This window comes from Peromyscus californicus, unplaced genomic scaffold, assembly GCF_007827085.1.
Source record: "Peromyscus californicus insignis strain IS unplaced genomic scaffold, ASM782708v3 Scaffold_7__1_contigs__length_154581171, whole genome shotgun sequence".
Classification (NCBI taxonomy): domain Eukaryota; kingdom Metazoa; phylum Chordata; class Mammalia; order Rodentia; family Cricetidae; genus Peromyscus; species Peromyscus californicus.
Window position 1 is genome coordinate 46,929,556 of NW_026294595.1, and position 26,606 is coordinate 46,956,161.

A 26,606-nucleotide genomic window follows, 5' to 3' on the forward strand; every position below is an offset into this window, starting at 1 on the left:
TTGTTTTGTTTATTTTTTTGAGACAGGGTTTCTCTGTCTAGTTTTGGTGCCTGTCCTGGATCTCACTCCGTAGACCAGGCTGGCCTCGAACTCAGAGATCCGCCTGGCTCTGCCTCCCAAGTGCTGGGATTAAAGGCATGCGCCACCACCGCCAAAATTATCGAAACCGGCCAAGCGTGGTGGCGCACCCCTTTAATCCCAGCGCTCGGGAAGCAGAGGCAGGCGGATCTCTGTGAGTTCGAGGCTAGCTTGGTCTACAGGGTGAGTTCCAGGGCAGCTAAGAGCTATACAGAGAAATTCTGTCTCGAAAAAAACAACAAACAAAAAAAATGTTTTAAAAGAAAAGTCAAACACTACGGGAAGACTCGAATATACTGTCCAGAAATACTAGAGACAAAGATCTCCACAGATTTCCTGCCATCCCCTAACATTCTGCTGGGCGACTTAGCAATTTCTCGGGCGGGAGGGCGGGACTCCGAGGATTGTGGGAGGCCGCCGCGCTAGGCGCACGCGCAGAGAGTCGCGCTGGAGGAGCGCGCCCGAGGCCACGCCCACCTGCCCGCAAGGACTGCCGGGAAAGCCCCCATCTTTAAGCGCGTTTGGCTGGCCCGCGGGCGCTCGGAAGTAGAGGCGCTTCCGTCGTTGTTCTTGAGGCTGTGGTGACTGTGGGGTCAGAATCTTTGAGGTGAGCTTCTTGGAGGCCGAGGAGGAGGTACAAAGGGTTGTGCGCCGCGCAGGCCTCGCCTCTCTCCCAGTGCGCGGGCCGCGGCCCGTGGCGGTGTGCTGGGCTGCGGCCCGAGGGGGCGCGGGCCTCGGTGAGGCCGCGGAGCGGGCCCCTGCCAGAAATGCGGGCGCCCCGGGCTTCCCACGTGGCAGGGGCCCGGGCGGGCCGGTGTGGGAGGACGCGGCTCTCGCGGGGCCTTGCGGTAGAGGCTGGCCGCATCCTTATGGCGTCCTTTCGGTTTGTTACCTGCAGCTCTTTTCCTGGCTGGCGGAAGGCGGATGTTCCGGACCTTTCTTTAAGTGTCTGGGGTGGTCGGTGCGGGTTAAACGCCACAGGGTTCTGTGGGGACTAACTGGAGGCCGGAGGAGTGGGGGCCGCAGTGATGGTCCCAGCGTCGCTGTTTTGGTTGTTTTTTGGGGGGGGGGGATTGTTGTTGTTTTTTTGTTTTTTGTTTTTTTTTTAGAATTGCCATTCGCTTCCTTCAAAGCTGCTTCTGTTTGAAATTCTTTGGAAGTATCTGGTAAAACAGTTCCAAAATTGGTTAGGCCACAGAAGTCTTGCAGGGGCTTAATAGGTCGTTTTTGTCATTGTTTGCTTTGTAAGGGAACCTAGGTCTCTGGAGATGGTGGTAGACAGACCAGTGCCTGAAACAGTGAATTCTGAAATGGGATATGTACCATGTAGGTTTCCCATTACAAGATCTTTCAGTGGGTCTCCAGATTATAAACCAGCATTTGAGCAATGTCTCTAATATACCAACAGTAATTCATCACCATATTCTTCTACTGCAGATATCCCTGATGAGCTCGTACACTTGCTTGAGTACAATATAGCCGGGTGGTTTATTTAGTAGAGCGCTGAAAGCTAGTCAGTCAGAAGATCCGGTTTGTGATTTCTGGCAAACCAATATCACAGGCTCTCTTTATTCCAGGATTGCTGTCAGGCTGTGTAACAGGAAACTGGCTATAAAATTAACCGGTGTATTAGGCACATCCTCCCTCCCAGCACCCCCAGTTTAAATTTTGTGTATCCATGCTCTCGATTTCCCATTTTTCTTATATTCTGTTATATAGTGTCTAATCACCATAACTTTTATTTTTAACTACTTTTCACTTTTGCCAGTAATGAGTTTTGGTAGGGCAGCTGTGACTAATTTGAAAAGAAATACAAACTACAACAAACAAATAGTACTGAGAGCTATAGGAATATGTGGACAGGCTGTAATATTGATCTTTTTAAAGCTAAAAATGGTTGAGAAGTGGTTAAGTGGGTAGTTTTTCCTCTCTGAAGCTTGCTTTACCAACTGCATGAAGATAACAAAATAGAAGAGGAGGCGTGTGATTTGCTGAAAGGAATAGCAGGTTGTTGGCCTTAAGTTTCTTATCCATAATACAAGGTGTTGCGTTTTTGAGATATATGAGAATTCATAGGGAAACACCCTGTAAAATTAGAAATTCTTGAAATTTAATGAAAGTGGTGTAATTTTTAATCGTTCTCTTTCTTATCTGACTATTATATAAAAATAATAACCTTTTTCTTCCAGTGTGAGAATTTTTACAGATAGCCACAATGGCTGAAAATGGAGATAATGAAAAAATGGCTGCTCTGGAGGCCAAAATCTGTCATCAAATTGAGGTATAATTTCCTGTGTTGTTAAATTGCAAAATTATACGTTCCTTCAAAAGAAATGTAGGCCTTAAGATGAAAAACGGAACATTGAATGTCAATACGTGGGTTTATTCAAACATTTGGCCTAGCTTTAATGTAGTTAATGTGAACATAGTCATATTATTGGGGCCAAGTTAGGAGACTCGAGAATTACAGGCGCAACCCCCCACCCCACCCCCCAAAAAAACAGGTGGCTTTCTGTCCACTAAGGAGAAATCTTAAAAGATTGTGATAAGGATGCTCTCCACAATTGATGACTTCTGACAGGGGTACAGGCGGGGAAGGACTCAGTTTCTTTAAGGGGCTGGCCACAGGGAGTTTTACCATGCTTCATTGAGTACATGGGCAACACAAACTGGCATATTTCTTCCTTTTTGGGGGGAAGGGGGGTAATCGCAAGGGTGGGGGGCGGGCCTGGGAGGACTGGGAAGTAAGTGTGATCAGGGTGCATGATGTGAAATTCTCAAATAATAAAAGTTCCTATGTTGGAACAAAAACAATTTATAGACATTCCAAAGGTAACACTGCAGACTAGTGTTGTTTTATTTTTGAGACATGGGGTCTCATAACCATTTCTCCAGTTCGGTTCCCAAGTCTGTAAAACAGAGCTGGTGGTAGTATTTGTAAGATGATGTGAAGAATTAATGAAGTGTCTAATATCCAATAAGCTAGCATAAAATTCCATGGTAAAGTACTTGTCAAATAATAGTTTATTCTGTCCAGTTCTTTTCAAAAAGTTAGCGTAACTTTAGCAAAGTATGTATTTTCAAAGTTCTGTTAGGATTGCACATTTAGGCATTATGTTTAGATTGAAGTGTTGTTGGTAATAATAAAGGCTGTATGGGAAATTGTTCATGAATTGTGGTCATGCTATGAAACATTGTTGATTGTGTGTTTTTTGTTTTTGTTTTGCATCTCTTAGCTGTTTTTGTTTTAAATTGTACTCCTTTGCCATTTAAATTATCCTGCTTTATTTTTCTTTTATTTTTCTCTTAGTACTGGGGAGCAAACTCAGAAAACTTGGGCATGCTAGGCAGTTATTCAACCAATAAGCTGCATTTGTAGTCCCCACGTTAACTTTTTAATTACTTTTCTTTATGTGCATTGGTGTTTTGCCTGCATATATGTCTGTGTGAGGGTGTTGAGTCCCCTGGAACTAGAGTTACAGACAGTTGTGAACTGCCATGTGGGTATTGAGGGTTGAACCCAGGTCCTCTGGAAGAGCAGCTCGTGCTCTTAACCTCTGAGCCATCTCTCCAGCCCCTGTTGTTTGGTTTTTTGAAAAATTTTTTTAGTGTTTTCTTAATTGCAGAGACAGTGATATTTGCTCTCTTTAATGCTTAGAACAATAACAAAGCTGTTGTAGAAAAGAATAATGTTCTTTCTACAGCCTGCAGCCTCAGATTGCTCCATCTTGAGGTATTCAAGGTTAAAAATCTTTCACACTGAGTTCTAGTCCAGCCTGGTCTACAGAGCGATATCCAGGACAGGCACCAAAGCTACACAGAGAAACCCTGTCTTGAAAAAACAAACGAACAAAAAAAGTTTCATACTTCATGTTCAGAATAATGTTTTTATTTTTAGTTTACTTTATGGGTGTTTTGCTTGATACATGTCTGTGCACCATGTGCTTGCCTGGAGCCCATGGAGCCAGAAGTGGGCATTAGATCCCCTAGGACTGGAGTTACATAGATGGTTACGAGCTCCCATGTGGATGCTGGCAATTGAACTTGGGTCCTCTGGAAGAGCATTCGGTGCTCTTAACCTCGGAGACATCTCGCCAGCCCCTAAAATAATGTTTTGTTTTTTAAGGGGTGGGGGGCTTTATTTATTTTCAAGAGAAGTATGAAATTCACAGTAAAATTACTCAGAGACAGAGATTTCCTAAACATCCCCAACTAGAAGAGTGCATAACAATTTCCCCCTTCCCCCACCAAACATGAGATATGTTTTTAGGGAGTAAAGTTTCGTGTCATCATAATACACCATTAATCCATTCATCTTCTCTAATGTGTAGAATCTTTTAACTGGAACAGTTCTGTGATGGATGTTCTTCATATAAATCTTAGTAAACAGGGCCTACAACTGCGCCCCCCCCCCCCTTTCTTGTTGATACAGGGTCTCACTGTGCATCCCTGGCTGTCCTGGGAAATCACTATATAGACCAAACTGGCCACAAACTCATAGAGATGATCATCTTGCCTCTGCCCCTTAAGTGCCAAGATTAAGAGCATAAGCCACCACACCCAGCTTTTTTTTTTTTTTTTAAATGGTGTATGTGTCTGCATATGGGTATGTGGACTTCAGAGGTCGAGGTGTCAGATCCCCTAGAGCTAGAGTTACACTCTGTCCTGAGCCAGCTCACTAAGGTGCTAGGAACGTAACTCAGGTCCACTCTTAAGCAAGCACTCTTAAGGACTAAGACATCTCTATAGCTCCTCTACTGGTTTCTTTAAGATGGAATTCCTAGGAGGAGCTACATAGGCTCGAGCTATGTCATTTTATGCTAGTTTAGTTTTTGAGACAATCTCACTATGTAGTAGTACCTGCTGGCCTGGAAGTTACTTCATAGAGCAATCTGCTCCCGAACTCATTCCACCTGTTTCTGCCTTCCTTGCACTAGGATTAAAGGCATTTTAGTTTAGGCTTCAATTAGTAATGATGTTAGACTTTTTTGTGGGTTTTTTGTGTTTTGCTTTTTTGATACAGGGTTTCTTTATATATCCCTATCTTGGAATTTGCTCTGTAGACCAGTCTGGCCTTGAACTCAGAGATAGGCCTGCCTCTGTAGCCCAAGTGCTGGGATTACAGGTGTGCACGACCACTGCCCAGTGACTTTTTTGTGTTTGTGGTACATGTTTATATAATTTTTTTAAAGTGGCTAGGTATTTTTAATCCCAGCACCTTGGGAAGCAGAGTCAGGTGGATCTCAAGTTTCAGAACTTCAGGGAAGTTCTGCCTCAGATTGCTAAATGCAGAAGTGATGAACATGAACCACTGCACCTAATTTCCCTTTTAATTTACAAGAATTTTTGTTTTTTCTTTTTTTATTTAAAAAAAAATTATTATGTATGCAGTGTTCTGCCTGCATGTATGCCTGCAGGCCAGAAGAGGGCACTAGATTTCATTACAGATGGTTGTGAGCCACCATGTGGTTGCTGGGAATTGAACTCAGGACCTCTGGAAGAGCGATCAGTGTTCTTAGCGTCTGAGCCATCTCTCCAGCCCCGAATTTTTGTTTTTTCAAGACAGGGTTTCTCTGTGTAATCCTGGCTATCCTGGAGCTTGCTCTGTAGACCAGACTGGCCACCATCTCAGGGATCCCCCTGCCTTTGCCTCCAGGGTGCTGGGATTAAAGGTGTGTATTACCACAGCCTGGCAAGAATCTTGCCTAAATACGTTTTACCTTTTTCACTCATGTTGCTTTTGACATTCCAAGTAGTCATACTTTGGGTTTTTTGTTTTTGTTTTTCATTTTGTCTGGGGATTAAACTCAAGTTCAAGTTCTCAATCTATTTTTTCCATATTGATTAATAAAAAGGGTTTTGGTGGGGGGTTTTTTGTTGTTTTTTAATCATTTATTTGCTTTTATATGCATTGGTGTTTTGCCTGTGTGTATGTCTGTGTGAGGGTATTGGATCCTGTAGTTACAGACAGTTGTTAGCTGCCATGTGGGTGCTGGGAATTGAACCCAGGTACTTTGGAAGATCAATGTTCTAAACCGCTGAGTCATCTCTCCAGCCCTGAAAAGATATTTTTAATATCTTAGATCTTTAATTATATTTGAGACTTTATTTTAGTAACACATTTATACTAGCTCACTAGCATTTTAGTTTTCTCTATTGGTTTGTGTTATATATGTTTTTTTATAATAGTTTATTTAGGAGAAATGCTTCTCAGGTCTTTTAAGTTCAAACATACATTTTTAAAGAATAGAACTGGGTAGTATAAAGTAGTTTTCAAAATTTTTCATGATTGAACTCAGCATTATACAGCGCTCTAACATCTGAAATACATTGTAATTATTCACAGTATTATTTTGGAGACTTCAATTTGCCACGAGACAAGTTTTTAAAGGAACAGATCAAATTGGATGAGGGCTGGGTACCTTTGGACATAATGATAAAATTCAACAGGTAAGACTTTTTTTGTTGGTTTGTTTCCATTTCTGGGGATCAAACCCAGGAACTTGGTCCTGTACTATCATTGAACTGTTTGTTTTGGGGCTAATAAACCCAAAAATCTTCAAAAAGTTGTCTAAGTTTTCTGTTACTGTTGATAGCTACTACTAAATCTGCTTTTACAATGTTTTTATGTATGTACTCTTCAGGCTAAACCGGCTGACAACAGACTTTAATGTAATTGTGCAAGCACTGAGCAAATCTAAGGCAAAACTCATGGAAGTGAGTGCAGACAAAACTAAAATCAGAAGATCTCCAAGCAGACCCCTTCCTGAAGTGACGGATGAGTATAAGAATGATGTAAAAAACAGATCTGTTTATATTGTAAGTGGCTCTTCATTGCATTTCATGTTACTTTTATTTAGAAGGAAAATATATGGAGTGAATAACAATAAAGACTCAGAACATGTTTGGCCCATTACTGTATGTTTTTTGCAAGTGTACTTTACTTCTAAACTTTATCATTGTTAATGTTACATTGTTAATTCACATATGTTCAACTCTGTCCTGTTAATAGCTGAATTCTATAGTAATTTTCATTAGTTAATTTCTAAATACATAGAAAGCTTTAAACACAAAGAGGTAGATTGTATAGTATAATGTACCATTGCCACACTTCAGTTCTGAACATGTAAATAATGTTTTGTCTTTGCTCCAGCTGAGTTATTTTGGAGCAAATCTCAGGTGAATCACTTTATTGCACTGGAGAATAGGGTTGCTAAACCATTAAGAGAAGGGACAGAAAGTTAGATGATGGTTGGTCTTTTGGGGGCACTGCCACCCAGCTCTCAAATAAATCACACAGAGGCTTATTACTACTTATGAATGCTTGGCTTAGTTTCTAGCCAGTTTTCCTTATCCCAACTACGTTTTACAAACTCTGGGCTTTTCCTTTTCTCTAACATCTGTAAATCTTACTCTTACTCCTCCTCCTCTGGCTGCTAGCTCTGTCCTCTTCCCCCAGTTTTCTCCTTCTATATATACTCTGCCAGGCAGTCGTGCCTTGCTATTGGTGGTTCAGTTCTTTATTAGACCATCAGGTGTCTCAGACAGGCACAGTAAGACAGCTTCACAGAGTTAAACAAATGCAACATGAACAAAAGTAACACACCTGAAAATATTCTACTACAGTTAGACACTTAGGTTTCTGGCTTCATTTCAAAACAGAATAAATCAGAATTTATAGCCGGGTGATAGTGGCGCACACCTCTATCCCAGCACTTGGGAGGCAGAGGCAGGTGATTCTCTGAGTTCAAGGCCAGCCTGATCTATAGAATGAGTTCCAGGACAGCCAGGGCTGTTACACAGAAACCTGTCTCGGGGAGGGGGAGAGAATTTATTCCGGGGAAAGTTGTTTACCCAGGAGTCATTATTTGTACTTCTTTTTCCACTTCTCACAGAAAGGCTTCCCAACTGATGCAACCCTTGATGACATAAAAGAATGGCTAGATGACAAAGGTCAAATACTGAATATTCAGATGAGAAGAACATTGCACAAAACATTTAAGGTATGATTATTTGATATAGACTTTCTAGTTGTAAAATATGGCTTTAAAGAAAATGTCTTTCTGTCCTTTATAGGGGTCAATATTTGCTGTGTTTGATAGTATTCAGTCTGCAAAGAAGTTTGTAGAGACGCCTGGCCAGAAGTACAAAGACACAAGCCTGCTAATACTCTTCAAGTAAGTCTTTTCGCTTATGTTTCTCAGACCACATGATTATTTGGAATTGATACGGTGGGATAAGGTATAAACAGCAGCATCCCCTGTACAGTTAGTGCTATTTTCAGTATGCTCTGGAAATAGTGTTTGTTTGGGTGATTATAGTAGTCTTTTGAGAACATGACAGTGTTTTTTAGTAGCTTTTCTAAGCTTATTTATTGTTAGTGCATTGAGGTGTGTATGTGTATGATGGAGGTGCACATGTGCGATAGTGTGCATGTGGAGGTCAGAGGACAACTCTGGAGTCCGTTCTCTCCTGCCTTACATGGATTCCAGTGATTGAATTCAGCTCATCAGTCTTATGCAGCAAGTGTTTTTACCTACTGAGCCATACCCTTGGCTCCCAAGTTTATTGTTTATATTTTGTGTATATTTTTGTGGGGGAGAGCACATGCCATGGCACATATGTGGAGGTCAGAAGACAATCTGACAGAGTTGATCTTTCCTTCTATGTAAGGGTCCTTAGGATCAAACTCTGAAGCCCCAGCCGTCCTGAAACTGGCTCTGTAGACTAAGCTGGTTTCAAACTCATGTAGATCCACCTGCCTCTGCCTCCCGAATAAAACTTGAAAAAAGTCGGGCGGTGGTGGCGCACGCCTTTAATCCCAGCACTCGGGAGGCAGAGCCAGGCGGATCTCTGTGAGTTCGAGGCCAGCCTGGGCTACCAAGTGAGTTCCAGGAAAAGGCGCAAAGCTACACAGAGAAACCCTGTCTCGAAAAACCAAAAAAAAAAAAAAAAAAAAAACTTGAAAAAAAAAATGAGAATAGGGCTGTGGAGATGATATAGTCACTAAAGTGCCTATCTGCAAACAGAAGAATCTGGGGATGGTGTGGCACGGACAGGCTCAGTGGCCATTTGCTAATCTATAGGTTTAGTGAGAGACATGTAGGGCCTCCAAAGGTAAGGTGGGGATTGATAGTAGAAAACACTTAACCTTTATCCTCCACACAAACAGTACCCACAAGGGATGGCTGGGCATGGTGATAGGTGCCTGTAATGCCAGTACTCCTATAGTCACAGGTGGGAGGCTGAAGCAAGCAGAGTTGAAGGCTGCATAGTGAGAGCCTGTGGCAAAAACTGTTGAACTAGACCATTTTCATGAAGTTAGTCATAGGGCCATTGTGTCTTTCTTTGTATTATACAGCTTGTTATTTGATGCCAGGTTTTATAGCATGTGCACTTGGTAGAGTATGTGTGTGTAACTTCCGTAGCATGAGTTTTTAGGTGATTGTGATGACAGGAAATATAACACCTGTATTCCCATCTCTGGTAGAGGCTCAGGAAGGACGATTGTTGGTTTGAGGCCTGGGCTACATGGCAAATTTCCTGGCCAGTGTGTAATGAGCAGTAAGACCCTGCCTGACTTAAAAATCTTACCCCACCACCACCGCCACCCCTTCAGTAATGTATGGTAATCTTTGTGTGGCTGGGATTTCAAATATTCAAAGTAATTTTTAGCTGGGCCATGGTGGTGCCTGCCTATAATCTTAGCCCTTGAGAGACAGAGAGGCAGGCAGATCTCTGAGTTCAAGGCCAGCCTGATCTACATAGTGGGTTCCAGGACAGGCAGGGCTACAGAGAGGAACTCTGGCTTGAAAAAAAGAACAAAAATAATTTTCAGTCTCTTCTTTGTCTTTGTGAACTTGGTCTGTGTTTTGTGTTTTTCAGGGAAGATTACTTTGCAAAAAAAAATGAAGAAAGAAAGCAGAGCAAAGTGGAAGCGAAGTTAAAAGCTAAACAGTAAGTGTTGAATTCATGTGACAGAGTTGAATTTCTTAAGCATTGATGAGTTTAGCTAGTGGTTCTGGGATGAGTTGATGATGAGCTTTGAGCCGAGTGGTAATGGGTCTGTCTGGATTGATAGTGAAATGTTGGCCTCAAGATACCTTGATAACCTGGAAGCCATGTTGCTGGTGTTGTAGGATCAAAAAAGTCTAAGGACTTGCTTAGATGATTAAGTGGGTTGGTGGTAGTTATCAAGATTATTAGAATTCTTATGTAGTTAAGTTTAAACATATTATAATCACAGCACATTTATTTTTAGAGAACATGAAGGAAGACACAAGTCAGGAAGTACTGAGACAGTAAGTATGATACCTAATACATGAGAGAATTTAAGTTAGAGTGTCTTCATGAAGTTGGTGTGTGTGTGTACAGTTGCATGCCACTGTAGTTGTGTGGACATCAGAGCACGGCAGCAAACACCTTTACCTGCTGGCCCCCTAGATTTTATTTATCTATAGATAAGGTCTTACCATGTTAATTTGGCTGGCCCCATAATTGGCTTTGTAGACCAGTTAGGCCTCAAACTTGGAGAGAGCCACCTGTTTCTGCGTTCCAGTTGCTGAGACTAAAGGTATGCCCCACTATACCCTGCTAAGATAACTTGTTTAAATGTTTTTTCTATTTTTTTAAAATAACTTATTTTACATCTGCAGTTTCCTCTCCCTCCTCTCCTCCCAACCCCTCCCCGTCTCCTCTCTGTTCCCACTCCCCCAATCAACTCCTCCTCTTCTTCTGTTTTAGAAAGGGCAAGTCTCCCATGAGTATCAATAAAACATGGCATATCAAGTTGCAGTAAGACTAAGCACCTCCCCTTGTATTCTGGTTAGTTGAAGAGACCCAGTATGAGGAGTAGGGTCCCTTAAAAGGCTGTAAAAGAATCAGGAGACAGCCTCTGTTCGCACTGTTAGGAGTTCCTCCTCCACAAGAGGACCAAGTTACACAATTGTAACATATATGCAGAGTGCCTAGGTCAGTCCCATGCAGGCTCCCTGGTTGTTGGTTCAGTCTGTGAGCCCCAGTGAACTGTGTGTGTGTGTATTTATTTTTTTAATTTTGTATGTGTGTTAGGTACCCTTGGAGGCTAGAAGAGGTTGTCCAATCCTCAAAAGTTAGGGTTACATGTATGAGTGGCATAGTGTGGCTGCTAGGAACTGAACTCAAGTCTTTGAAAGAACAGCAAGTGCAATTCCTGGCTCCTCTGAGAATACTTTTTTTTTTTAAGATTATTTTTTTTTATTTGGGTGTGTATGTGAGAATGTTTGCCATATGTATACAGGTTCCTGGGCTGGGCAGAAAAGAATGCCAGGTCCCCTGGACCTAGAGTTAAGGTGATTGTGAGCCATCTGAGCTGGTAACCTAACTTGGGTAGACTGGAGGAGTGGGAAGTGCTTTTTTGTTTGTTTTTTTTCTATGTTTTTTTTTCAAGACAGGGTTTCTCTAGTTTTGGTGCCTGTCCTGGATCTCGTCCCTATAGACCAGGCTGGCCTCAAACTCACAGAGATCCCCCTGGATCCTCCAGAGTGCTGGGACTAAAGGTGTGTGCTACCACCGCCTGGCCCTGGGAAGTGCTCTTAACCCCTGTGCTCTCTCTCTAGCCCCCTAGAATGAGTTTTTAAACTATGAGAACTTTACTGTGTGTGCATGTGTGGTGTTGGGAGTGGACCCTCAGTCCCCATGGCACCCATACCAGGTACACCACTTAGGCTGCTAGTCATATATAAGGACTTCTTAGAGAATGTGTGTAAGTGATTCTACCACTGTCATTGCATTAGTGGTACACAATATTATTAGCAGATAGTTATATTAAACTATCACCTTTAGAAGAAACTAAATAAAATAAAGGCATTGTAAAATAGGATGGCAAAGAAAAACACACTGTTATATTACATTAAAATAGCACTGACGTCTCTGTTTTCCTTAGTAGATACAGAATGGTGTGAGCCATTTTGTTGAGCTTGCCTTTAAGGAAACCTTTTGATGGTCTTGTATTATTTTTATAGAGATCTCTAGAAGGAAAGATGGGATGCTTACTGAAGTTTTCAGGTGACTTGGATGACCAGACCTGTAGAGAAGATTTACACATCCTTTTCTCAAATCACGGTGAAATAAAATGGATTGACTTTGTCAGAGGAGCAAAAGAGGTTTGTGAATATCTTTGTCCTTATTAGCAATCAGTTTAAAAGTCTAAAGAATGTTATCTGTTAGAAGAAAAAAGTACTAGGAATGGTCTTTTAAAAAAAAAATATTTAATAAGAAAGTATTATAAAGCATGTTGATTAAAATGGTTCCTACTTGAGTCATTTACTTTTGTCTTTAAGTCCTTTTTTCCAAGTCAGATGGGTAATGTGCTAACTTTGTAACAAGATTTGTAGGAGGCACATGTCATGAAAAGGCATGATGAACCAAAAAAAATAATAGTATAAATAACTTGGTGTCGGTGACTGGAGTTTACTTTCAAAGCATTCCTTCCTAATATTCAGTAAGATGCATTGAAAATAGTAATAACAACAGATGTGCTAGGTTAGGGAATGGCTTTGAGTAAAGAAATTGTAGATAATTTGACTACAAACTGAAGAGCGAACATTATTTTTCTCTTTGATGTGTAGGGAATAATTCTCTTTAAAGAGAAAGCTAAGGAAGCACTTGAGAAAGCCAGAAGTGCGCATAACGGTAACCTACAATTGAGGAACAGAAAGGTGACTTGGAAAGTACTAGAAGGACATGTGGAAAAAGAAGCAATGAAAAAAATCATGGAGGATCAGCAAGAATCCCTAAACAAATGGAAGTCAAAAGGAGGAGGAGGTCATTATTCTAATTTTTCACTAGTAGTTGGTTGTTTCACCTCATCTTTGCTTGAGAAAAATCTTTGAAGTTTTTGACTAAGTTCTCAATCCTGTTTCTACAGGCCGCAGATTCAATAAAGGAAAGGGGAAGGGAAACAGACCTGCCTATGGTGGGGCACCCAAAGGGAGAGGACACTTTCAGGGAAGGAGGCCCAGATTTGATGATGATGACCATCGACGCGGTCCAGGTAAGTCTTTCTCAAGGCTTCTGGGAGTGACGTCTGTACTTGATGGGACCTTATTTCGTGCATTTATGCTGTTTCACAAGTGAGAGGCTAGTTGGAAGTCTGTACTCAAGGAGAAAGAAGCCTTTCTTTCTGAAGGGAAGTTGCTAATTTTTAAAGTTGCTATTGTTAGTAATTGTAGTCAATATTAATACAGCAGTGGTTACATTGAATTTAACAAATTATTTGTGATTGTATAGGACCAATGAAAAGAGGGAGAGACGGAAGAGACAGAGAAGAACCTGCATCAAAACATAAGAAAAGAGAGAATGGTGCTAGAGACAAGTAGTTTAGTAAACCACATTTTTATTCATCTTAGTTAGATTTTAAGCTGCTTTTTGTCTTCGGAAGCTTTTAAAAAGAAAAGCGAATTAGGTCCACTTCAATGTCCACCTGTATAAAAGGAAAAAAATTTTGTTTGTCTTTTTGTTGTTATCCAAATGAAAGTTTTTTAAAAATGTATAGTTCTGTTTGTGTTTGGATGATTCAAATATGAAAAGGAAGATTCTTCCTCTTAATTGCCTTTGTAATATGAGAATGTATTAGTACAAACTTGTAAAATATATGCTGTATAAAAATAGCCAACCGTTTATTTTTATTTATTTTTTCTTTTTTTGCTCTTAAAACTTCACAAAGAACTTCAACTAGAATATTGACTGCTTTGAGTATGGGCTCTTTCCACAGTTGTCTAATTTCTCAGTCTGGCTTTCTATTTACCCATGCAACTTGCTAAGAGTGGAAAGAGTTATTGCAAAGCTTCTGAATACTGAATGTACACAGGCCACAATTGGGAAACTTACTGATTTCTTTTTATGAAAGTTGTATAATGCTGGCAGGTCATATCGAAGCTCTGTAAAAATACAAGCCAAACATTCACCTTTAAAGTGTTAAGTGCTGTACGCACAACATTTTTATAGTCATCACTTTGGACATATCTCAAATACTTATGTGTCAAGTTGTGTGTGGTGTTCCTGCTGTTTTGATCACTTACACCAAAATTTAAGGTTATGGAGAATAGTTAAAAGAATTAACAAGTGGGGAGGGGGAGTCCTATGAAAATAATATGTATCTATAGCTGACAATATTACGATATTCATGCTTCAGAAATTTCCTGTCCACAATTTAATAATGGTTAGTCTTAGTTATTTTTTCCACTAACAAAATGAAGGCTCAGTTTTCACATTGTTTCTAATTTATAACATTAATTCTCTACTTTCACTATTGACTATATATTCACTATAGTGATATGTTTTATAGATTCTAACCCTACAGGTCATAGCTTTCTATAATGTGTGATCAGGTCATCTAGGAATCTTGTTTAGCTGCCAACTAATTCTGTATAGGCTCTGAGGTTAAAGCTGATGGTGTGAAGACCACTTGTGGCGTAACAAAGGTCTGGATTAGTATACTATTGGGACTGTTATAACGTGCTCTGTTTACGTAAGGGACGACAACACCTAATACGGCAGGAAGACAGGTCTTTATGAACAATTCAGGTAGGTGCTTTAACACCATAGGACCAATTCTTGGTAAACTCATGGCTAGGCATGGTGGCATGTGTCTTTAATCCCAGGACTGGGAAGCAGAGGCAGGTTCAAGGCCTAGTCTATATAGTGAGTTTTAGGACAGCCAGAGACACACAGAGAAACCATGCCTCCAGAAAAATAAAAATGTTCTTTCATTGCACATTTCCCCCGTTTTCTCTTGTGCATACTGAGCAAACACAGTACCATACCCCAGTCTTTGTTTATTTCAAGCTTCTCAAAATTACTTGGTGACTTTTCTTTCTAATAGTTTTCCTGTTGGGATGTTGGCAAACTTACTCAACGTAGTAAAAACGGAAAAGAAAAAAAAAAGGCATCTCTTATTCCAGTGTGGATGTTTATATTCTGTCTCCCAACAGAAAAGGAAAGGTTGGTGGTGTTCAGCTATGTATCAGGCATAAATCGCTGGCATTTTCTTTTCCTTGTGTAGCCTTGGCTATCCTAGAACTAACTCTGTAGACCAGGCTGGCCTCGAACTCACAGAGATCCGCCTGCCTCTGCCTCCTGAGTACTAGGATTAAAGGTGTGTGCCACCGCCACCAGGCAATCGCTGGCATTTTCAAATAGTGGATTTCACAGCAGTCCTATCATGTCCAAGCCCATGTTTTTACTCACTTGTCAGGGCCTGGACAACCAAATACCATTGTTTTGTTTGTTTGTTTGTTTAGAAAATGCATAAATAGAGATAGACACAGGTAAACCTTGGTTAATGTTTATCCTGTGTTTAGTGCATTTCCAACCTACTACGGAACTGGATAACATTCCATAGTATTTGGCCTTTTAAATAATTAGGTTTGTACCTGGGTGATGGTGGCTCATGCCTTTAATCCCAGCATTGGGAGGCAGAGGCTGGTGGATCTCAAGAGTTCCAGGACAGCCTGATGTACAGAGTGAAACCCTATCTTGGAAAAAAAAATAATTAGGGTTGAGATAAAGCTTACCTGCAATAATTTCTATTTTGATTTTCCATTCTGCAGCTTTCTTTTGAATATGCTAAAGACAAATAATATTTTCATGAGTTGATATTAAGATATGATCTGCTAATGTTTGAGATTAAAATTTTAAAATTTTCAATAAAATTAGACTCAGAAATTTTAATTATATGCACACTTTTAAAAGCCAGGAATAAAGTGATCTTACTGTTTAGCATCTGAACCAAATTATGTAATTGAAAACTGAAATATCCATCAAAATCTGTAACATACACAGTGTAGCTTTATTTCATTAGGGAGTAACAGTTCTATGTTCACAGGCCATTCAGTGGCAGGATGGTAGAGAAAAGCATGGTATGGAGCCAAGTCTTTGGAAGTGCAGTCCTTCTACTTAGTACCTAGCTGTAGGCAGCCCTGGCTAAATTATTCATTCTGGACCTACCTCATTTTCCTCATCTGTTGAACAATGTGATTTGATCAGAATGAAGTGTTCTAAACAGTGCTCCTACACAGCACCAGAAACATTAGCTATAAGTCTAAATTCTTGAACCTCTTCACAAATAAAGGTTAACTCATGTATGTATAGTACTCCAGAAAGGTGAGATGTTGAAATTTGGTATTACATACATTTTGGCCATATTGGTAGTCATCTTTAATTGGCATCAAATTGATAAAATACTTTCCCCAATAGTTTAGGTTCAAAAATTTCAAATATTAAAACTTTTTGTCTATTAATATGTGTGTCATCATCATCATTCCCCCCCCCCCCCCCCCCCCCCGCCCCGCCCCAAATGAGTTCTGGGTGTATTTCCTTCCACTGAAGATCATGAGTTTAGGGGCTAGAGAGATGCTCAATGGTTAGGTGCATTTGCTGTGTAATCGTGAGGACTGGAGTTAAGACCCTAGTTCCCACAAACGCCTCTAACTCCATTTACGAGGGGACAGATAAGAAGATTGCTGGGGTTTGCTGGCTTCTAGGTTTTTTCCTGGAGAGCTCGAAGCATTCTCTTCTGGCCTCTCTGCATACATAGCTGTTGATCCTCCCTCCTCCCTCCACACAGCTCCATAACACAAAGCCTTAGACAGTTACTTTAAAAAAAAATCAAAAACCATGTTGGACTTCGGTAGGATATAGACATTAACAAATGATGGTATTTTCATTTCGTGGAATCTTAGGATCCTTGACAAATTTGTGAGGAATGGGTTGTGGCACTGCATTGAATGCTAAGGCTGGTGAAATTCTATCATAGTGTATGGTTTGTTGTGGTAGAGATGTAAAAGAATGAGTGGGGTAAGTGGGATAAATACCGAAAGCAGTCCCACGCTTATCTCTTCCACTACTCTGTTACGTCTATGAGCAAAGGTGCAAAAGTTCTCCCCATGCTGCATGAGGTTAAAAAAAAAAAAAGCCGGGCAGGTGGTGGTGGCGCACGCCTTTAATCCCATCACTCGGGAGGCAGAGGCAGGCTGATCTCTTGTGAGTTCGAGGCCAACCTGGTCTACAGAGCAAGATCCAGGACAGGCACCAAAACTACACAGAGAAACCCTGTCTCGAAACCCCCACCCCCCCAAAAAAAGGTTGAGGCACAATCTGCTACTTTTTAAAAATTTGTTTTTTATCAATTACATCAAATCTATGAACAGTATGTCAGGTACTTTTAATGAGCAGTAAAGGGCTGTCTTAATATTTAAAGAAAACTCATTCTTCCCAGTGTATACAGTACTCACCAGATCAATCACTTAAATTGGTTACTTTTCTAAAGGAAATATTTTTGCCCTAAGTGAAAAGCTTAATTAAATCTGACAAAATAATGCTGATAATTCCCCCCCCCCCATGGGGGGAATGGCAATACCAAACAGCAAAGATGGAATTAACTAAATTATATTTATTTTTAAGATTTGTCTTGTACCACATGTGCCTGGTGCCCTCAGAGGCCAGAAGACAGCATTGCATCTCCTGGGACTGGAGTGACTGGAGTCATCATGTGGGTACTAGGAATTGAACCCAGGTTCTTTGCAAAAGCAACCAGCGCTATTTATTAACCATGAAGCCATCTCTCTAGGCCCTTTACCATTTTTAGGTGTGTGGGTGTGTATGGATATATGAACATTGAGTACAGGTATATATTCAAAGGCCAGAGGCATTAGATCTCCTGACTCTGGAGTATAGACTTGTGAGCTGACTCATATTCTCTGCAAATGCAGCAAGTATTCTTTATTAACTGAGTCCCCCTCTCCAGCCCAATGACGGTTGATTTTAATTGTCAGTTTGATATGCTCTAGAATCCCTCGGGAGAGATCTCAGGGATTATCTAGATTGTTTGCCTGTGGGTAATAATTCTTTGTTTAGTCATTTTAGTCTGGTTTGCCTATGTGTGTATCTGTGCTGTCAGAAAAAAGCATCAAATTCCCTAGTACTGGAGTTATGGATGGTTGAGAGCCATCATATGGGTGCTGGGAATTGAACCTGTGGTCCTCTGCAAAAGCAACAAGAGCTCTTAACAAGAGCTGTCTTTCCTGCCCCCAGGAGGATTGTTTTATGTTAATTAAAGTGAGAAGAGAGCCCAAGCCTGTTTGGGCAGCCATTCCCTGAGTTTGGATCCTGAACTGTTTAAGTGTAGAGAACAAGCTAGACACTGACAAGCAGGCATGCGTTCTTTTCTCCTGCTCCTGTCTCTAATGCTTGGAGTTCCTGCCTTGACTTCCTGCTAGGATAAACTAAAACCTGGAATTGTGAGCCAAAATAAACGCTTTCTCCTCTAGGTTGCTTTTGTCAGGATATTTTATGATAGCAAAAGAAAATGAGTAATACAGGAATTGAACTTAGGTTGACAGGCTTACTGGCAAGCACCTTTATTGGTTGAGTCATTTTGTTGACCTACTTAAATTTTTTTAAGACAGGGTCTCATGTATCCCAGTTTGCCTTGAAACTCCTCATGAAGCTCATACTTCTGTCTTATTTCTTGAATGCTGGATTATATTATTATTATAGGGGTGTACCACCAACTCTGGTCTATGCTGTGATGGGACTTAAATCTAGGGCTTTGTGAGATGGTCTGGTGTGTACAAGCGTAGCCTTTTTTGTTTGTTTTGTTTTTCGAGACAGAGTTTCTCTGTGTAGCTTTGCGCCGTTCCTGGATCTTGCTCTGTAGACCAGGCTGGCCCCAAACTCACAGAGATCTGCCTGCCTCTCGCTCAAGTGCTGGGATTAAAGGCGTGTGCCACCACCGCCCGGCTAAGCCTACCCTTTTGTAATTAAAGATGATCTGAAATTTATCATCCTCCTGCATCCACCTCCCAAATGATGGGGTTATAGGCATGTACCAACAAGCAGTGTTACACTTGTACAGGGCCTATTAGATTATCATATACCCAAAATGTATTCCGTTGACCTGGATTTCTTTTTGCTGTGGGTGCATGTGTGTACATGTATATATGTACATGGCATGTAGAGGTCAGGTGGTTCTTTGTTTCTTTCTCATTTGTTCTTTTTGAGACAAGTGTGGGTGAAGACAAGGAGGTTGGAAAGAGGGCTCTGCAGTTAACAGCACTTGCTGTTCTTCAGAAGACCTGGGTTAAATTCCCAGCACACTTGGCAGATCACAACTATCTGTGACTCCAGTCCAGGGGATCTGATGCATTCTATGGATCTGTGGGCACGAGGCACACATGTTGTGCACAGACATACAGGCAAAACACTCACACATAAAACATCTGTATATATGCAATTTCAGGTAAGAATAGTAGATAACAACTAGCAATTAAATATGTCGACACAGATGTAAGTATTTCATAAATGTGCCACACATGGACCTAAGTTTCATAAATATTAACTCATTTAATCCAGAAGAGTGTACAAAGTACAGCCTGTTCTTATTTCCCAAGAATACAGGACAGGGTCATGCAGTATAGATGATGGCACTGAAGCTCAGTGCCTTGACCAGGATCACAGCTAGGATGCAGTGTTTATGTGTTAGTCCAGGGTAGCTGGGGTCAGTGTCCTGAATTACATCTTGTACATGGTATTATAGGTGCTATATGCTGGCAGAAACAATAATGGAGGTCTTTTTCTCTAACATATTGTGTGGCATGTGTCTGAATATTCTACAGCACGTGGTTCTAGAGATCACATTTGGGTAGGCTTCCTTGGCAAGCAAGCCAATCCCTTGCCCACTGAGCCATCACCCCAGCCTAGGATAGGTGGTTTCTGAACTCAGACCTATTTTGCTTTAGGCCATGTTTTTAAAAATCGACTGTTGGGAAGCGGGGCGGTGGTGGCGCACGCCTTTAATCCCAGCACTTGGGAGGCAGAGGCAGGCGGGTCTCTGTAGCCTGGTCTACAAAGCGAGTTTCAGGACAGCTAGGACTGTTTCACAGAGAAACCCTGTCTCTAAAAATCAAAACAAAAAAATTCAACCCTTGGGCCAGTGAGATGGTTCAGTGGGTAAAGGTTGCTTGCTGCCAAGCCTGATGGATCCAAGATCCTCAAGGTGAAGAGAACTGATTCCTGGAGGTTGATCTCTGACTTCCACATGTGTGCCCTGGCACATGCATGCTCACATACATATGTGAAAATAAATCAGTAAATAAAAAGAAAAAATGAAATTTAAAATATATATACACACACATATATGTTGGTTTTTCGAGATAGGGTTTCTCTGTAGCCCTGGCTGTCCTGGAACTTGCTGTGTAGACTAGGCTATCCTCAAACTCTTGAGATCCACCTGCCTCTGCCCATCAAGTGCTGTGATTAAAGGTGTGTGCTACCACTGCCTGGTTAAAAATAACAAGATTATGGTTTAAGCTTACTTCTCTAGTTGAGGATTTGTGTAAAGAATATACCGCTGTTCTTGCCATTTCCAAAGCAGTCTTCAGAAAAGCCATATCTGTCCCTGTGAAGAGTAAAAAAGAAAATTCCTATTTATATTCTGTATTTCTTAGCAGAGTAGATTAAATGAATAGGAATTAAGTAGCATTTTTTCGAAACTCCAAAGTTTCTACTTCAAATACGGCACCAGTAAAATATTCTGACAGAACAATGGCTGGAGCTGGATCACTAGCTCAGCAGTGAAGAGCTAGTTTGCTCTTTTAGAGCACCCACATGGGGGCTCACAACCATCCATATTCCAGATCCCAGTTTACAAGTAACTGACATCTTCTGACTTCCTCAGACACACAAAGCTACACACAAACATAGGCTAAACCCTCATAGATAAAAATAATTCTAAAAACCTTAAACAAAAACACTATGGGCTAGCAGGGCTGGAGAGATGGCTCAGTGCTTAAAAGCACTGGCTGCTCTTCTAGAGGACCCAAGTTTGATTCCCAGCAAATGTAGCAGAAGTTCCTCTGGTTCCACATGGCCCCAAGTTCCTGTAGCTGCTTATAAAATAGTCACTCAGAGGCTTATATTAATTACCAACTGTATGGCCTATGACAGGCTTCTTGCTAGCTAGTTCTTTCATCTTAAATAACCTATTTATCTGTATCGCCATGTGTTCTGTGACTTTACCTGGTTGCTCCTTGGACAGCAGTTTGGTATCTTCCCCTAATCTCCTTTCTCCTCTCATTATCTCTTTTGGATTTTCCTGCCTGGCTCCATCCTGCCCTGCTATAGGCCAATGCAGCTTTAATTACTAACCAATGGGAACAGCATATAGTCACTGCCTACAAAAAGACACCCTACAGCAGGCAACCACGTGATGGCCCATAACTGTCTATAACAGTTCCAGGGGAGCCAATGTCTTTGCCTTTTTGGGTACTGCACACATATGGTGCAAAGACATTCAGGCAAAACACCTATATACAGAAGTAAAATAAAAATAAATCTAAGCTAGGTGTGTTGGCACATACTTTTAATTCTAGAACTCAGAAGGCAGAGGAGGGAATTTGAAGCCAGCCAGGTCTACACAGTTCCAGGAAAGCCCGAACTACATAGTAAGACTCTGTCTCAAGTAAATCTTTAAAATAAAATCTAATAAAACCAAAATTAGGCTGTTTGGTTAGAAAAAAAATAGGACTAATGCAAATTTTAATATTCTAAGTGACTTAGAGGAGAGGATGAAGAATGCAAAGTAGTTATAGTAATCTTAGTGGTGTTGGCTTAAACTGCATGTTTTCTTCTTTTTCTTACTGACTTCCTATCTTGCCCACAGTACACACACAACCACAGTAAATTCCTATGGGCATATTTTGAAACTCAAAGGCATTAATAACAAGTTTTAGAAGCTGAGAGTATCTGGCTTAGTGATGGGTAGCATGTGCTCAGCGTGTGTGAGATCCCTGTTTCAGTACTTTAATTCCTACAAACAAAAAGAAAAATCTAGTTTCTAAAAGAATATGTTTTCAAAGTTTCATAAGCATGGAGGTGAATCAGATCATTCCAGTTATTAATCAGAAATGATAAGATACATTAACACAAACCTATGAAAATAAAGATTAAAGTTTCCCATCAAATATGAATTTTAATAAGTATAAAAGTGATTGGCTAATAAACAGTAATAATAAAATCACTTAACCCAGATCACTGCTCTATAAATATATGAATTTACTGGATTTTTATTACTAACCTTTGTTATTTTTGGTTCCAAAGGGAGGATTCATAATTACTGTATCAAATAATTTGAACATTCTGTTTGATAATGAGTGCACATCACACTGGATCATATCAACATTTGTTAATTCAAATTCTTCCACATTCCTATTAAATATTTCCAATGCATCTTCATCTATGTCAAATCCAACACACAACCTATAAATATAAAATAAAAAAGACAACTTACAAGTTCCTAGTAAAAAAGTTCCTAGTTATTTTACAATGCAGTTTTCAACCCAATTAAAGTTTTTTTGTTTTTCTTTTGTTTGTTTTGTTTTTCAAAACAGAGTTTCTCTGTGTAGTCCTGGATGTCCTGGATCTCGATCTGTAGACCAGGCTGGCCTCAAATGCACAGAGATCTACCTGGCTCTGCCTCCCAAGTGCTGGGATTAAAGACCTGCCCCACCGCCTGGCTTGATTTCTTTCTTAAAAGTAAAGTTTTGATCTTCAGCCTACTCAGAATGTACTCAGTATCAAGTTCTCACCCTACTTATAGAGTCCTATGATTATAGTGCTGCTGATCCTATATACATTTACTGAAGCCACACCATATCCAAATAGCAAAAAAGGATCACTTACCCTGCTCCTAACATGGCGGCCCCGATGCTAAGTACTCCACAACCACATCCTAGATCTGCAACCACTTTATTTTCAATGTCATCATATGTATTATGGATTGTATAGAGCATGCATGCTAAAAACAGTAAAAATCAAATAGAATGTTAGTGAATAAGCTAGCAAACTTATTACTAATGTCTAATGCAAGTGACTCTAAAACAATGTCTTCCCACAGCATGTAGCTCCAGATTATTTGTTTTCCAGTTTATTTTCTAAAGATGCAATGTAATAACTTGGTATTTAGGAAGAGGGGCCACAAAGGAAGGTAATATACACCAGTGGTTCCCAAAAACTATAGGACTTTGTCAAGTTTCTGCTGACAGTGACAAGACTGGAAACATTTCAAAACATCTGCTCGGCACAGATACATAGATGCGGTTTTCCCTTTGATGAGATATGTTGATGAAAAACTAAGTTTTATGAACGATTAAATAAGTCTACCATTCTTGGTCAAAATATAAGTTTAGTGACCCTGTATTATGTCTCCAAAACTATTTTGAAATTTTATTGATCTGATGCTGGCAACATGGCGCTCAGTGGGCAAAAGTACTCGATTCAAAGCCGAACAACCCAAGGTCAATCTCCAAGACAGGTATGGTGGATGGAAGTAAATAACCAACTGCCAGAAGTTCTCCTCGGATCTTAATGAGGACCAAGACTTGTGCAACCCCCAATAAATAAAGGGCACAGAACTTATTTGTAGTATGTTTATTACCAGAATATGGGTATCACAAACTTCTACATCCACAATATAGACTTAGAGATGCTGGTTTTTTTTTTGTTTTTGTTTTTTTTTAAATTTGTTGTTTTGCCTACATGGATGTGTACCATGTGTCTGGTACCCACAGAGGCCAGAAGATACTAGATACCTCCTGGGATTGGAGTTACAGACAGTTGTGAGCTGCCATGCAGGTGCTGAATTGAACCCTGGTCCTCTAGAAGAGTAGCTAGTGTTCCTAACTGCTGAGTCATCTCTTCATCCAAACTTAGATGTAATATCAATAGATACACATATTCATAACCTATAACAGACCTGATAACAGAACAAATGATCAGGGCAGAAATAGCTGAGATTACATAAAGTTCTTAAATATAAGACTCTCAAAAATACAGTATATTAAACATGAATAACACCATCAATTTTTCCTTGTGTATATCAGAACTCAAGAAAGACTACTAGCTCTTCCAGAGGACCCAAGTTCAATTCCCAGCACCCACATGGTGGCTCACAGCTATCTTTAACTCCAGGATCTGACACCCTCACACAGACATATACGCAGGCAAAACACAAATGCACATAAAGTGAAAATAAATAATTTAAAAACAAAGAAACTCTGTCTCGAAAAAAAATCTAAACAAACATCAACCCCCCACCAAAAAAAAAATCCATAGGGCTGGAGAGTTGGCTCATTGGTTAGGAGTACTGGGTTTGATTCCCAGCACCCACACGTTGGTTCACAAACACTTGTAACTCCAATCTCTGACCTCCATAGGCACCAATCACATATGTGGTGCCCATACATACATGTAGGAAAAAGTTATAAAATAGTAAATAAACATTTTTAAAAAACCAACTATGGAATATTTGACTACTATTGCAGGTACTTTGAAACTCTTATCATGAGCACATTACAAACTAGGTGTGAAAGGACTGAGGTTTCGGGGGGGAGGGGAGTTTTCAGGACAGGGTTTCTCTGTGTAGCTTTGCGCCTTTCCTGGATCTTGCTCTGTAGACCAGGCTGGCTTCGAACTCACCGAGATCTGCCTGTCTCTGCCTCCCAAGTGCTGGGATTAAAAGACAGAGTTTCTTTATGTAGTTTTGGTGCCTGTCCTGGATCTCGCTTTGGAGACCAGGCTGACCTTGAACTCCCAGAGATCCGCCTGGCTCTGCCTCCTGAGTGCTGGGATTAAAGGCGTGTGCCACCACCACCTGGCTCAAGAACTGATATATTTACTTATTTATGTATTTATTTGTTTTGAGACAAAATCTCATTATATAACCCTAGCTGGCCTGGCTATGTAGTCCAGGATGGTCTTGAATTCACAAAGACCTACCTACCTGCTTCTGACTCCCAAATGCTGGGATTAAAGGTATCTTCCACCATACCTGGCCTCGAATTTTTATCTTTTAAAAATCAGATTTCGCCGGGCGGTGGTAGCGCACGCCTTTAATCCCAGCACTCGGGAGGCAGAGCCAGGCGGATCTCTGTGAGTTCGAGGCCAGCCTGGGCTACCAAGTGAGTTCCAGGAAAGGCGCAAAGCTACACAGAGAAACCCTGTCTCGAAAAACCAAAAAAAAAAAAAAAAAAAAAATCAGATTTCATGACAAAACCCTATAACCAGAAGGCTGTAAGAAGGTACACTGAGAAAGCCAGGGACTTGCTTGGTAGGTGGCTGGCTCAGTCTGTACTGTTCTTACCCTGCAAGCATTAGAACCTGAGTTCAGATCCCCAACAGTCATGTAAAAGGCCAGCACTAAGGGGGACAAGACAGGGTGGTCTCTGAGGCTTGCTGGTCAGCCTTTTGGGCGAATGGGTAAGTTCTAAGTACAGTAAGACCCTGACTCAAAAAAAAAAAAAAAACTTATGGAGAGCAATTGAAGAAAACACCCAGTGTTGACTTCTGCCCTCCACACATGCAGACACACAAACATATGCACACTAACACGAAATAGAGAAATCTGGTCTTAATCTGAACAGTTTAATGCAAATCTTTGGTTGCAGCTATGACAATATTTTAGAGTTAAACACATGTATTCTCCATGAGTTTTATTGGCAGCTTATGAACAACTATTTTGGAATTGAAAGATTCCCCCTTGCAGGTACTCCCAAAGGAATTTGGTTTTCTTCCCTGCTACTCTGTATTCTCTCCTACATTTTCAGTATTGAACTTTGGCATCAAGCAAGAGGCAATTTGTTAAAAATCAAAAGGCACCCTCAACTTTACACAAGCACGTAACTGTGGTTTCTATGTATCTACAAGACAGACACAACACAGGAATCCTTGTCCTTGATGTCAGTAAGGAATTTATCCATGTTAAGCAAATATGTAGTGAGCTCCTAACTGGTACCAAGACTCTCTAGACAATGAAAATTCAGGTATGAACAAGACTAACAAAATTCCTTGATCCTAATCATTTACAGCGTGATGAAAGAAACATAAATAAATGAATGAATAAATAAATAAATAAATAAATAAATAAATAAATAAATAAATAAATAAATAAATAAAAGCTGTATGACACTCGGAAAAACAGTAAAAAAGATAGTGTGGTAGAGTTGGGCGGATCTGTATGTTGTAATGTCAAAAACCTACTTCTCTAGAACATCGTTAGATCCAAATCACTACTTATTTTCATCACGAATTGGACAGGAATAACCCCAGAAGAGGGCACGATGAACCAGCCGCCCTACCTGCAATGTGCGGCCTGGTGGGATACTGTTCTAGAAGTAACTTGGGTTTTTCGAATCCATCCACTTCCTGCAGGCGACTCTCTAGTTCCTTAAGCCTTAACTTCTTCATTGTTTTTATATTAAAGTCTGGGCTCCGAGGGCTTCACAGCACAGGACCTGCCGGGAAATCTACCTAACCGGACCTCTCCAGGGGCGCAGGCCGGGGGCGGGCAGACCATTTAGGATTCAGCGAGGGAATCCCACAGACCTCTCGAGGATCGCCGCGCCGCTCGCGGCAGCGAAGAGATGCAGGAACGCCCGACGCACCCCTTGACGTCCGCGCGGGCCCTCCCGCAGCGCCGGAAGCGCCAGCGCGCA

At 40.8% G+C, this 26,606-nt stretch overlaps 2 protein-coding genes and 1 pseudogene across 5 annotated transcripts; 1 reads left to right on the plus strand and 2 right to left on the minus strand.

Annotated features, from left to right (window-relative positions):
* The first annotated feature begins 553 nt into the window (after positions 1-553).
* Ssb (small RNA binding exonuclease protection factor La) lies at positions 554-13,727 on the plus strand. The gene is made up of 12 exons (XM_052723418.1): positions 554-685; positions 2,268-2,359; positions 6,425-6,528; positions 6,723-6,897; positions 7,974-8,081; positions 8,155-8,255; positions 9,964-10,035; positions 10,340-10,379; positions 12,081-12,221; positions 12,687-12,882; positions 12,986-13,111; positions 13,348-13,727. Exons 2-12 carry the CDS (start codon positions 2,294-2,296, stop codon positions 13,434-13,436), a joined length of 1,218 nt encoding a protein of 405 aa, XP_052579378.1. The 5' UTR covers positions 554-685; positions 2,268-2,293; the 3' UTR covers positions 13,437-13,727.
* Positions 12,411-12,501, minus strand: LOC128102778 (uncharacterized; annotated as a pseudogene).
* Mettl5 (methyltransferase 5, N6-adenosine) lies at positions 13,424-26,543 on the minus strand. 4 transcript variants are annotated; one of them, XM_052723421.1, is made up of 7 exons: positions 26,250-26,539; positions 22,798-22,912; positions 22,193-22,374; positions 20,433-20,515; positions 15,633-15,684; positions 13,948-13,997; positions 13,424-13,540 (listed from the first exon to the last, which is right to left on the minus strand). In XM_052723421.1, the coding sequence occupies exons 1-7, from the start codon at positions 26,356-26,358 to the stop codon at positions 13,502-13,504; spliced, it is 630 nt and encodes a 209-aa protein (XP_052579381.1). In that variant the 5' UTR covers positions 26,359-26,539; the 3' UTR covers positions 13,424-13,501. The 4 variants fall into 4 exon arrangements, 3 of the variants coding, with proteins under 3 accessions (XP_052579381.1, XP_052579380.1, XP_052579379.1); XR_008214934.1 differs by having other exon boundaries at positions 13,948-15,684; positions 26,250-26,543; XM_052723420.1 differs by having other exon boundaries at positions 13,424-13,997; positions 26,250-26,542.
* Between the last annotated feature and the right edge of the window lie 63 nt (positions 26,544-26,606).